The sequence below is a fragment of the Chrysochloris asiatica genome, unplaced genomic scaffold (genome assembly GCF_000296735.1).
Source record: "Chrysochloris asiatica unplaced genomic scaffold, ChrAsi1.0 scaffold00105, whole genome shotgun sequence".
NCBI classification, from domain to species: Eukaryota; Metazoa; Chordata; class Mammalia; order Afrosoricida; family Chrysochloridae; genus Chrysochloris; species Chrysochloris asiatica.
The window spans coordinates 2156990-2170170 of NW_006408623.1; the positions used below are offsets into that span (position 1 = coordinate 2156990).

The 13181-nt window shown below is 47.9% G+C and overlaps 1 protein-coding gene across 1 annotated transcript in view; it reads left to right on the top strand.

Moving 5' to 3' along the window:
• The first annotated feature begins 2579 nt into the window (after positions 1 to 2579).
• FAM175B (family with sequence similarity 175, member B) overlaps positions 2580 to 13181 on the top strand; it is a 30800-nt gene continuing 20198 nt past the window's right edge. The window contains exons 1-3 of the mRNA XM_006867427.1: positions 2580 to 2678; positions 7867 to 7957; positions 13000 to 13036. Of these exons, the coding sequence (XP_006867489.1) occupies positions 2580 to 2678; positions 7867 to 7957; positions 13000 to 13036 (227 nt within the window). The remainder of the gene's footprint in view (positions 2679 to 7866; positions 7958 to 12999; positions 13037 to 13181) is intronic.

Here is a 13181-nt window from a genome sequence, read left to right on the forward strand (position 1 = left end):
AAGAAAGAAAGAAAGAAAGAAAGAGAAAGAGAAAAAATATTTCATTGTTGCTTTGCAAAGACAACGAATTCTTCATGCACAGGTTTCCCCATGTCTCATTTATTTATATTAATTCCTCAATTAATATGTCTCAATTTATTTATTTTAATTCCTTAATTAATTATGGCCCTGGCCATTTGGGCTGCGCTTGTGGGTCTCTAAGTTGGTTGAGCCCGCCTCAAAGCCAGGATCCAATGCCTAGGCTGGGACGGTGCCCTCGTGTCCGGGATAAGTAGGACAGCCTGGCTGGCCACTGCAGTCTCTTCCCGCTAGGCAGTGTCCCCCCCATTGGCCTGGTCTCCAGACACCTCTCACCCTACCGCTCCGTGGTCTGGGTTTTATTTAACACCTCCACCAGGTCTGCCATTCAATGAAATACCCCCTGTAAAGTCCTAAATGCCTAGCACATGGTAACTCCTCAGAATATGTTAGCTCAGTTTCTCTTACTATGACATGGAGTTTCAAGTGGTTCTACTTCAAAGGATTGTTGTTAGGTGACATTGAGTCAGTTCCAACTCATAATGACCTTCTATCCAATAGAACAGTGCCATCCTCACAATTGTTACATTTCAGCCCATTGTTGTATCCACTCTGTCTATTTCCTTGAAGGTCTTCCAGTTTGGGGCTGACCCTTTACTTTACCAAGCCATTCTTCTCCTTTTTGTTAAGTGCCCCCGAGTCGGTTCTGACTCATAGTGACCTTGTAAAAGGTTTCCTAGGAGCAGCCCCGGGAGCAGCTGGTGGGTTTGAACTGCTGACCTTGCAGTTAGCAGTCCTGTACTTATCTAAGAGTACAATTCCAATTCCAGCCTCTTCCCTCAGATTCCCACAGAATTTTATTTCATCTGCCTGCATGTCCTTTGTTATAGTAAAACTCAACCTGTTCAAAGCAGAAGTCACTGCATTGCCTTCCTCCTGCCCCCATGCCTTCAAACCTCTCTATCCCGTGTTCTCAATTCAGTGGCTTCCTGTCTCCATGGTCCCTGATCGTCCAGACCGGCACCTAAACCGGAGAGAGCATCATCATTCCCTCGTCCTCCCACACACCTCCAGCTTCTCTAGGTCTCAGGGCCCCAGGGACCTATCACCACCTTTGCTTTACCTGACTGGGGCTGAGCATGCTCACAGCTCACGGCTAATGGAGACCATGGCAACAACTTCTGAGCAAATCTCCCAGGGGCCCCTTCACAGGCCCTAGCTGCGCGTGACTTCAAGTCTTCTCCAGAGAGGACTGAGACTCACAGGTTTCCTCTGCTCCAGTGCTGACAGCAATCTCTCCTTTGTATTTTCCTGCCTAGTCATGGTCCTGGTGTGGCGCTATAGAATAAGCACTGGACTGCTAACTGCAAGGTCGGCAGTTCAAACCCACTAGTTGCTCCTTGGAAACACTATACTTGGTTGCTAGGAGTGGAACCAACAGGGTGACACTGAACAACAACCATAGTCACAGGCGACAGTCAGCGGACGTGAGCTTGACAAGTCGCTTAGTTCCACATGAAGTTACCTAAGGGGCTTTGTGGCAGGTCAGCAGTTTCAGCTTTGAACACAAAGGAGTAAATTGCAGAATGACTACAAGGGTGACAGCTGAAACCCACCAGCACTCCTCAGAAGTAAGACGGGGCTTTCTGCACAGCCTCAGAAACCCTTCTACAGAGTAGCTATGAATCAGACCAGACATGAGGGCAGTGAGTTTGGTTTATTTGCTTGATTGTTTAACCAGTTTCTTGGATTTCTTTTCTTGTTATCGTTTTCACTGTTTTTTCTTATTTATGTAGTTTTACTTTTCCCCATGATTTCTCATTAAGCTTATTTTCGTTCGTACCCAGAACCAAACACTTCTTATACCTCCTCTGCAACATTCCGCTTTAAACCATCTCCCAGCCACCATCATCTCTCCTTGGTATTATTGTAATAACCTCTTCCCCCACTTCCCCACCTCGATTTTGCTTCTTAACATTGCAGCCAGAGTTGAGATTAGATGCCATGGAGTCAGTTCCAACCTATAGCAACAGATGGAACTAAACACCGTTTCGTCCTGCACTGTCCTCCACATTGTTGCAGTCACTGTCTCAATTCATCTCTTTGAGGGTCTCGGACTTTACCAAGCATAACACTGGCCTCCTCCTGATAACATTTCGAAAGTAGAGGTCAAGTGTCCTCATCCTCGGTTCTATGGAGAATTCTGACTGTACAGGTTAAAATTTGAATCACATCATGCAGCTCCTATGTTGGAACCCTCAATGGTAGTCCCCCTGCCAATGTGGAACTCAGAAAATGTTGTATTTTAAGACTAAGACTTGGAATTGCAAAGAGAAAAACCTGTATGGGGGAGCTATCAAAGCCAGGCAGAGACCGGGTGTCTGAAGTGCGCCGGACGCGAGAGCCAGGGGTAGCATCCCGAACCCACTGCCGCTCCACTCCAAGACCTGCATTTCTCCGCCCTGAGACCTGGCCCTCGGAAACGTGCTATCCCCGCGGACTCCATTTCCCAAGATGCTAAGGGCAGGACCTGCCGGAAGACAGGCAGCCCTCCGCGGGGCATGACGGGAAAGTTGGAGATTTCCATCATGGCGGCTTCCATTTCGGGCTACACCTTCAGCGCTGTGTGTTTCCACAGCGCTAACAGCAATGCGGACCACGTAGGTGCTGGGACCCCTGCCACAGCCTATGGGGCCTAAAGCCTCCGCATCCGGCCGGCGCCCTCGACCAAGCTGGACCCGCTCGCGGCTTGCCCCCGGCTCCGGGCCGGTCGGAGGAGCGGTGCTTGAGCTGTCTCCGGCCCCAGTGATCTCCTGCCGCCCGGGGTTCCCTAGCCCTCGGATGGGCCCCCAGCTCGGCGCACTTCGCCGCCCTGCGGTCCCAGGGCAGCTTCTCCCGTCCAGCAAAGTTGTCCCTCCCGGGCGACCCGTAGTATCTGGAGTCGCTTGGGTAAACCCAGCGCCTGCCCCTCACGGACGTCAGGAGTCTTGACTTGTGAGCGGCGCCCGGGCTGGCAAGGAGAGGAGAGGCCGGGCCCGCCCGCCCGCCAGTCTCCCATGTTGTCGTGGGGTGTGACGAGGAAAATCATGGTTGTCACTGTTTACTTGCTGGACATGGTCGTGTGATTTCTTCGCCGGGTGGGAAGGGTAATGGAGACTGTAAACAGGGTCGCTTAGATGCAGGGTCTACTTGTCTTTCCGTGGTAGTTGCATGTTTAATTCCTTGGCGAAGTTCTGAGACCACGGGACTGGTCGCAGTGAAATAGGGAAGTGACAGGCCCACGTCTGAGGGATCCGGAAATGCATAGGCTTTGGAGTCCACAGGGGGAGCAGAGCCTGCATCAATGCCTCTATCTTACGCATCGTCTTTTAATGTCACTAGCCTCTGGGTGGAAATTCTTGGTGAAAATAGATATGTATTCTCTTAAATGGGATTTTTAATTTGGTCGCCAAATTGTTAAATGATGAAAACAGTGAATGGTTCCTTTAAATAAATGTGTGTGAGAGAGAGTGGTTATCATTACAAAGCAAGATGATACATTGCAACAGAAAGAACTGTATTTTGGTTGTCAAAGATCTTGACATCCATTAACACCCGATTTCACAGAGGTGATTCCATTAGTAGATTGGAATTAAATTACTGTGCCTTTTATCTCTTGAATGTTGATGGTAGAGATGTACAACATGGGTTTTTCCAGAGGCATCTCTCAACGCTACAGTTGAAGATACTGCAACCAGCTAGTTAGTGATGTAATGCAGTTTCCTATATAGGTGGTTTGCAATGCTCCTACTGTCTGTGGAAGTATTAATTATGGTTTCAGTAATGCTCCTTACTCACCCTGGTTTTTGGAATGCCTGTAGTTTATGTAGAAGGCAAGATTATTGTAAGAATAAGCAATTACCTATTGAAAAATGGATCTTCCCTCCCCACCCCCACACCCCCCGAGCTGCAGTGAGATGGCTGTGGTACTTAGGTTGTTGCTAATGTAACTCGGGAGAGATTTCTTTCATTTCTTGTTGGGTCCCAGGCATAATGCTAGATTGCATGGACATTCTCACCAATGCCAGTAGTTTGCAAACTGTGTTTTAGATGATCCTGCGTGTCTGTATTATTCTTACCACCATTATAGATGTGGAATACTGGGAAATAGTTAGATTTTTATACTCGAAGAACTAGGAATTTAATTTTAAAAATACATATTCGTTTTGTCAAGCAAGAATTGCTTAAATCCACTCATTCTACAGAGGTGGAGTTAGCCAACTTCCTGTAAAGGACCAAATAGTTGAAGATTTTAGGCGTTGTGGGCTTTATGCCCTCTGCCCCAGCTACTCAACTCTGCTGTTATAGGGAGAAAGCAACCAAAGGTAATAAACGAATGTGGGAGACTGTATTCCAATAAAACTGTACTCATGGACATTGAAATTTGAATTCTATATAATTTTCACATTTCATGAAATCGGATTCAAAATTCATTTTTCAATCATTAAAAGAGAAAATGGAAAAACCTTCTTGGCTCCTGGGCCATATAATAATAGGGGCTGGCCTGGGTTTGGCCCCCACCCTGGAGTTGGCCTACCCCTGCCTTAAAGTGACTCAGATAATCTCCACCAGTAGGTAATTCCACATTCATTTGACACTTGGCCTTGAAGAGTCTTGATTTCACTGTGGGCTGACATCACTTTCTCAAACTGATGGTTGTAGTAAGGTTCCCAGTTAAATTGGAGTGCCAGTTAAACAACTAATACTTACATACCCCAAGTATTGCATTAAAAGTATCGGCTGTTCATCCAAAAAGCACATTTAACTGGGTGCCGTAAATTCTTGTTTCTAATTCTGACAACCCCAGAAATCTCTAGCAATGTTCTTAAGGTGCTGAGGGAAATCTCAATTGTCATCTCACTTTGAGTTTTGTTGGAAACGGTTAGAAAGCTTCTTCTTGATGGTGAGCATTAAGAAACTTTCATGAAAAACAGTTTTCTTTAGTCCGTGTTTCTCAGACTAGCCTGCAACAGGCCCTCCTCTGTGTAAGAGGTTTTGTTGTTGTTTTCCCTTTGAAAGTGGAATCGGTATTTTACTCAAGTTTAAGAAAAGCTCTGCATGTGCTGATTTGGGATTTTTGGGTACTCCACAAGGAATCCTAGTGTGGCTCTGTAGGATAAGCACTGGACTGCTAACCACTGTGTCGACAGTTCAAACCAGCTGCTCCTTGGAAATCCTATACAATGTCGCTGTGAGTTGGAACCGACTAAAGGGCACTTCCCCACCTCTACCCCCACCACCCCTCAATCCACTACGAAAGCTGCTGTAGCAGAAATGCCCCCAGTGGTGGTGGTGTGCCGGTGAGTTGGTTCTGACCCATAGTGACCCTGTATAGGGTTTCCGAGGAGCAACTGGTGAGCTTGAACCACTGACCTTGCGGTTCAAACGACTTCACAGTCCAGCGCATTAACCCACAGCACCACACCAGGACACCCAGTGGTGGATGCCTTTAATAAGCAGAACTGTATTTTGTCACGGTCCCGGAGGCGACAAGTCCACAGTCAGTGCCAGCGGCAGGGAGGAAGGGCCTTGTCTCCTTTCAGCATCAGCAGGTCCTCCATTCCTTGGAGATCTTCATGCATCTTGATTGTAGCAGCTTCACAGTGCAGGGACCCTAGGTCCTAAGGATGAGCACCCACTCCTGGCTCTTCTTGCTTGGTGATAGTAGGACCCTGTTTGCTTGGCTGACTCAACATAAGAGTCGAAGCCTGTAGATTGCATTCAGCCTTATTGACATGATGTTGTTTATGTGGTTGTTGTGTGCTGTGGAGTCGGTTCCAACTTATAGCGACCCTACACAGGGTTTCCGACGCTGTAAATCTTTGCGGGAGCAGACTGCCTTATCTTTCTCCCGCGGAACCGCTGGTAGTTTCGAACTGCTGACCTTGTGGCTCGCAGCCTGATTCGTAACCACTACGCTACCAGAGCTCCTTAGAAGAGAGGAATGACATTAGACGAGAGCTGCTTACACTTGGGGGATGATTACATCATATTAGATGTCATCATAATGGTGATTGCTGTCTTAACTGCCAAACCACTGAGCCTCCTGGCTCAGTCAACATAAAACCGTACCTGTCACAGCTGTGGGGGACACACCTGTCCCTCCCCACATAACCCTCACAGATTCTTTACTGTCAAATGGAAATGCTTTTAATTAGGCAGTTTCTTTATTTGGTTTCAAAGATCAACCTAGAAGAGAAGGGGATATAGTAAACCAAGGAACCAAATCCACTACCATGCAGCCAGGCCTGTGGTATAGCCTCTGCACGGTTCCTTAGACCGTCAGTCTTTATGGGAGCTAAAGGGACAGCCTCATCTTTTTCCCACTGAGCGATTAGTGGGTTTGAACTGCTCATCTAGGCACTAGCAGCCCATACCTAACCCACAGTATTATTGTACAAGGGCATTATCTCAATGAATTTATTCAACCAGTGGTTTGGGGGTTTTTTTGCAGGGCGGGGGGGCGGGTGTCTTAGCACTTCTGTGTGTGAAAGGAGTCTTAGTGTGGCGCTGTGGGATAAAGCACTGGACCACAGGGTCAGTTTGAACCATAAAGTCGGCGGTTCAAATTCACCAGCTGCTCCTTGGAAACCCTATACAGGGTAGCTGTGAGTTGGAACTGACTTCACGGCCCACAGCAACAACAGTAATGTGTGAAAACGTCTAGGAGGCACAGTGGTTAAGTATTCAGTTGCTAACCAAAAGGTTGGTGGTTCAAACCTTCCAGTCACGCTGCATGAGAAAGATGTGGTAATCAACTACTGGGAAGATGGATAGCCTTGGAAACGCTCTGGGCAGTGAGTCTGAACTGACTGCATGCATGGCAGTGGGATTTGGGTTACCATGTGCCAGGCATTGTGCCCAGTGCTACAGCTATAGCCATGAACAAGCCCAAAGGCTTTGCTCTCAAGGAGCTTACGTTTTAGTCGGGAAGGAGCATTTATTAAGACAAATACGGCACGTGCTGGTAGTGATGAGACTAAGAAAAAGGAAGCCTGCCAGTTGCTGCGCCCTCTGGTTTGGGCCAGGAAAGACCTCTGTGGTCAGGGGCCGATTGAGCAAAGACCTGAGCGAAGGGAAAGAGAAGTGGTGTGGGTGTCTGGGGAGAGAGCATTCCAGGACAACGTGTCTGTCAGCTCAGCTTGCCAACTTCAATGGAGAACGAGGTTCTCTCTACTCCTTCAGTGGTGGGGCTGAACTCAACCATAAGTACGTAAACAGTCAGTGTTAGACTGAGTAATCCACAGCTGATGATAATGGGCTGGGTTCTCCAAAGGTGCAAATACATTAACCTCTGCATTTATTAAAGAAACACCTTCATGTGTGTGATACAAGTTTGATTCATGTACTGAAACGCTCATTTTCACAGCAGTCCTGAGAGATGTGGGCAGTTAGCTGTACTTTGTGTTAACTTCTTTATCCTGTTATCATTAGCTGTGTGTTTAAAACAATGAAATAAGAAAACAACCTGGGAGCATTTCTGCTTCCTGACCTTCTCAGACCTGGGTTGTTAGACATGGATTTGCCTCACAGTTTTTTACTTCAGAAAATAGGGAAGGTGTGAGTGGTTGAAAATGGCCTTCCATCTTCTTATGGAAGGAATCCTTTTTCAAGCAATCCAGTTCATACATAGACCTCAGGTTGCTTTGGTGTCTAATTGTTGGTTTGTAGTATAGTAGACTATATGGCAAGTGTACTGGGGTTATTGTTAAAATTGTTTTAAAGTTACCATGTCCTCACTTACTCTTGATTTCAGTGCAAATCATACTTATTTTCAGCCTGTAACTATTTTGTTTCTGTTACTTTCAGGAAGGCTTTTTGCTGGGAGAGGTAAGGCAAGAGGAAACCTTCAGCATCAGTGACTCACAAATCAGCAACACAGAAGTTCTGCAGGTAATTGGTAAGTACATTTTATCACTGATCTTCGGAAGATTCTTCTCTGCACATACACTGCCTGTCTTGTTCTTTGGTTCAGCCCTCATCTTAATCTGAAGGATTAAAAATGTTGGTAGGGGAAAACAGTCTAAGGTTACAATGCAAGTTAGTGGCACTAATAAATAATAGAGTGTGTTTTCGTAAGCCAATGTTCAGTTCCCTTTGCTGGCCATCTAATGGCATTGTCTTGTACTGCATAGCTGTAGGTGAGGTCTTTATTCTGTCTAGGGTTCGAGTCCTCCCAAGTCCCTCTATGACCACAGTGCCAGCATCACAGGCAATGTGTGGATGTGCTGCTCCTTCCTGAAGGGCCCGGGCAAAGGGGTTCATGCTTGTGAACCTTCATAGCCTCTGGAGTGATAAGCTGACTTAATTATCTGTCACGGTGTGTCGTCAGACGGGTTGGTAGCTGCGCTGTATAGGGCTTCTAAGGAGCACCTGCTGCGTCTCAGCTCCCAGTCTCACAGTTAGCAGGCCCCTGTAGCACCACACCAGGTCTCCGTCTTGGCTCTCTCAGACTGCTGCTATAGAAATACCACACGTGGATGGTTCGAACAAACGGAAATGTATTCTCCTCCCACAGTACAGGAGGCTGGAAGTCCGAATTCACAGTGTTGGCTTGTCTCCTCTCAGCATCCATAGGTCCAGCTTTCCTTGGAGATCTCCATGTGTGTTGACATCAGTTGTTCTTTGGATCTTGATGCTTCCCAGGGCAGGGACCCCAGGCCCAAAGCATGCTCTGCACTCCTGGGTCTTCTTTCTCCGTGGTTGTGGGTCCCTCTTTCTCTGCTCATGTCTCTCTCCTTTTATCTCTTGTAAGAGAAAAGGTGTTGCAGGCCACACCCTTGGGGTCTCCCATATATGGGATCAGGGCCATGGTGGGATTCAGGGTCCTACCCTTAATCGTCTGATTGGTTTATCCCCTCAGATCACACATCTGGGGGATCATCGCATAACTGCCAAACCACAGAGAGTCATGGTCCATCCCAGGTGACACATACTGGGGGTAGGGGGGACACAATTCAATCCATGACTTAGTGAAGCAGTCAGATTAAGGGAGATGGCTGGGGACGATGAGGGTTGCAGGTGTACCCTGTTTGCGTCAGTCTCTGTACCTCAGGCTCAGCATCAAGCATGTCCTGATAACCAGAGAACAGAGCACAGGCCACTCAGTCATGTGTTCAGCAGTAGTTTACTGAAGGACTCCTCTGTGTGAGGCAGCCTCTCCAGACACTCCTAGGGCGGGAGCAGTAGCAATCCTGTCTTGTAGGAGCATGGGGAGGTGAGAGGTCTTCAGGAATCCCAGACAGGGCGCACGCACCTGCCAGGAAGGAAGACAGAAAAGCTGTCACTGGGCGGGAAGAGCCAAGACTCCCTGAAGGAGGTGCACCTGTGGGCAGTGGGCAGGAGGAGGCCAGGAGCACACCGGGAGACTGGCCTGCTTGCGTGGGCCTGACTTCCCCCCGAGTGCAGAGCTTGAGGGATGTGAAATGCAGCTGCGAGTCTGGGGTGTCAGGGCCAAGCCATCCGTCTCCAGACGTCCTGCTCCCTCTCTAGAACATAGATTGTAGGGGAAACGAGGCTGAACTAGAGAATTCAAACTGTAAGGCTCACTCGCAACAATGTGGACTTGTTGAGTCGTAACCTGTAGACCAGGTGCGACTATTCTTTCACTGAGTTATTCTGTTTAACTCTTTAAGGTTGTATAACATCTGTGCAGTTATTTATAGTTTGCCCCTAGGTTTTTAGAAGGCCTTTGGAGGATCAGGGCTATAATGCCAGATGCAGCAAACTGTAGAAGAAAGGTCTCTTGTCTGGCATGGTCAAAATGAAGCAGCTTTTCGGATTATTTGTTTATAAAGAAATGGAATGGTAAAAGTACCTCAAATGCTATGTAGCACAGTGTACTCATTATTTTGATCTAGAAGCCTTCTGGTTCTTGCAGTACTTGCGCTTCCATGGTATTGTAGATGTGGAGACGTACCCATTCGTAGACTCCAGCTAAGGCAGGGTACCCATTGCCTTCATTCATTGCTGCAACGCTGAGTTAAGTGTTTCCTAGCATTATCTTAAATGTATTGTTACCACTGTGATGTTTGCCTTTAAAAACAAATGCAAATGTGAAAATATAAAACAGGGACTCTGGAAAAACCGGGGTGACTGGACACATTCTAATGACGAGTGTGTGAAGACATTTTCTGGCATATCTTGACCTCCAGAATTAGATGTTATAAATAAAATTAACCAAATTTGTTGTTTGTTAACTATTACTTTATCCTGTACAGTAACAACAGCAAATACGATAAGGATGAAGAGCTCTGGTAGCGTAGTGGGTTAGGAATCGGGCTGCTAACTCAATGTCAGCAGTTCCAATCCACCAGCCACTCCGTGGGAGAAAGAGGACACTTTCTGCTCCTTTAAAGATTTCCGGTCTCGGAAACCCTCTTCAGGGTCACTGTGAGTTGGAAGTGAGTCAGTGGCACACCACCACCGCTACCACCACCATACAATAAGGAGCAGTCCTGGTGTGGCACTGAAGGATAAGCACTGGACCATGAGGTCCATGTAAACAGTGCTTCATACTCAACAGCCGCTCCTCAGAGACTCTGTCCAAGGTTGCTACGAGTCAGACTCAACTTGATATCACTTAACAACAACAACATACAATAAGGAGCCCTGCTGGTGCTGTGGATTACGCACTGGACTGCTAACCTTAAGGTCGGCTGTTCAAACACACCAGCTGCTCTGCAGGAGAAAGATGAGGCTGTCTGCTTCTGTAAAGACTGACAGTCTCGAAACCCTAAGGAGCAGTTCTGCACTGTCTAGGAGGCGCTGTGAGTCAAAATGGACTGAATGGAAGCTACTTCAGAGACTACTGTATGTTGGATGTAAAACATCTGCATCTTGTTTGGACGAAATATTTGTTTAAGAAGCTGTACTAACCACACTTTAAGCAGAGCTTGTCCACCCTGGTTCCAGTAGTGCTAGGGAGGGAGGCATCGGCAACAGACATCCTCAGTCAGAGAGGAGGGACATTGTACTGTCACTGACAGAGTGGAGGGCGGGGAGGAGGAAGAACTGCTCAACTCACCTATGGGGGCTGTTCAGAGACCGCAAGAGAAGCCAGGAGAACAGTCCCGGCCTGTTGGGGTTTTAAAGACAGGTGTGCGGACAGGCCACACCCACAGGGAGAGGCGTCGGACTAAGGATGAGCTGGCGAGGTGTCGGGGCTCTGGACATCCTGGGTGAGGCAGGCAGTGGGTGCACCAACTTCATTACAGGCTGAGCTTTCTCATGGTTGGGCCCCTCACCTTGTTTCTCCAAGAAGTGCTTTGGGATTGCTAACAGTGTTCTAAGAGAAAGATTTCACTTCCTAAAGAAAAGACCACGTGATACCTAGAGCATCCCTTGTGTGCTTCTAAGCCAGGTTGTCAGTGCTGAGGCCGCTGGGGCTGATGGGTGCCAGGGAGTGTCTTCATCAACATGTTGTTGTTGTGTGACGTGGAGTACAGGTGCCAGCCGCTGATTTTACAGTTACCAGACCAGGGCGTCTCATACAGTGCCATACCAGCTCCCTTCCTTAGTTATAGCAAGGTTCCCTGGTAGTGCAGCGGGATAAGCATCAGAATGCTAATCAAAAGGTTGGCGGTGTGAGCCCCTCGCCACTCCGTGGGAGAAAGATGGGCAGGCTGCTTCCATAAAGATCTATCGCCTCGGGACTTCGGCTGTGTCCTGTTAGGTTGCTAGGAGTCGGAACGGACTGAACAGCAGTGGGTGTTACTGAAAGTACGAGACGAGGTTTTCTTCCCGATGTTCCACTTCTTAGTTACTAGCAGTCCCCTCGGGTGTACGCTGTACCGCCGGCTCGGGAGTCCCTTGTTTTGGTGATCAAAGAAGGAAAATGTCTCCGTGAGCCTATTTATCATCTCCCTGTGTCACCAGACACGTACAGACAAACAAACTTGCCTTTCCTGCGGGGTGTTGTATTTGCACGTGTCTTGAGCACACTCACACAAGTACAGATGTTTCTCGTCGAGCTTGGGGTCCCTCAGGGCTGTGGACTCACTCTGAGTTACAAGGGCCGCCTGGACCTCTGAGGCCAAGGCTTCCAGGAGACTGTGGTGGTCTGGCAGTGTCATGGTTTTACAAAGCAGTCCAGCCCCTCAGAGAGAGTGCCCCTCTGACCGATCCCAGCGGCCATCAGGCATCATCAGGACTGCCTCACACGTGACTGTTTCCCCTGGTACTGACCAGCTTAGAAAGGGTGCATGTACTCCTGACCTCCCACTTCTTGTCCTTTAACACCCGAGGCCCAAGTGGTCAGTCATTGGTTGTTGATGGTAGGGCACTTACGGACCTCTCCTCAAGCCACCTTCGTAGCCTGTATCCAGGTTGAGTGACAGCTCTAGTTGGTGATTCCTTCCTGACATAGGTCACACTGAATCAAGGCACACAGCAGCAGCTTGCTCGTGAGTGAGCGCTTACAGGTGTGTGCCTATCACACGTGGACACGTGGAACTGGAATGGACCTGTGTCCTACCACACTGTTCTGAGACTGTGTCCCTGGGTGTAAATATTAGGACACGCTGTGACACCATCTCCATTCATAAATGAGGAAACTGGAATCTTTCCTTGAACATTTGACGCCTCCTCGTTTTAAGAAGATACCGGGACACTGTCTCCATTTGCACACACACAACACCTGTTTCACAGAGGACCGCTCTTGGGTATCTGAGATTGTAGTAAAGAAGGAAATCCTGAGCTATTTTGCAATTAAGTGCTCAGCTGCTAAACAAAAAGTCAACACAACAAACCTACCCGGCACTCCAGAGGCGAAAGATGTAGCGGTCTATTGTTGGTGAAGATTTCAGCTGTACGTAACTGCAGGGGCAGCTATACTCTGCAGCATGGGGTCGCTAGGCAGAACTCACTCAATGGTAACGGGGTAGGCTTTGGTTTTTTGTCTTGCATGATTAACTGAGACACATTTCCTCTTTCTAATTACAGAAATCCACAACCATCAGCCCTGCTCAAAGCTTTTTAGGTAAGTCACATCCTTCTTTGCAACACTTACACCTGATGAAAATATTGACTAAACACTGACGGATTGAGCACTGGTGCTGATGATGCTTCAAGAAGCCACACATGTAACTGAGGACAGTCACACTCCATACATCGTGAGGGCCACA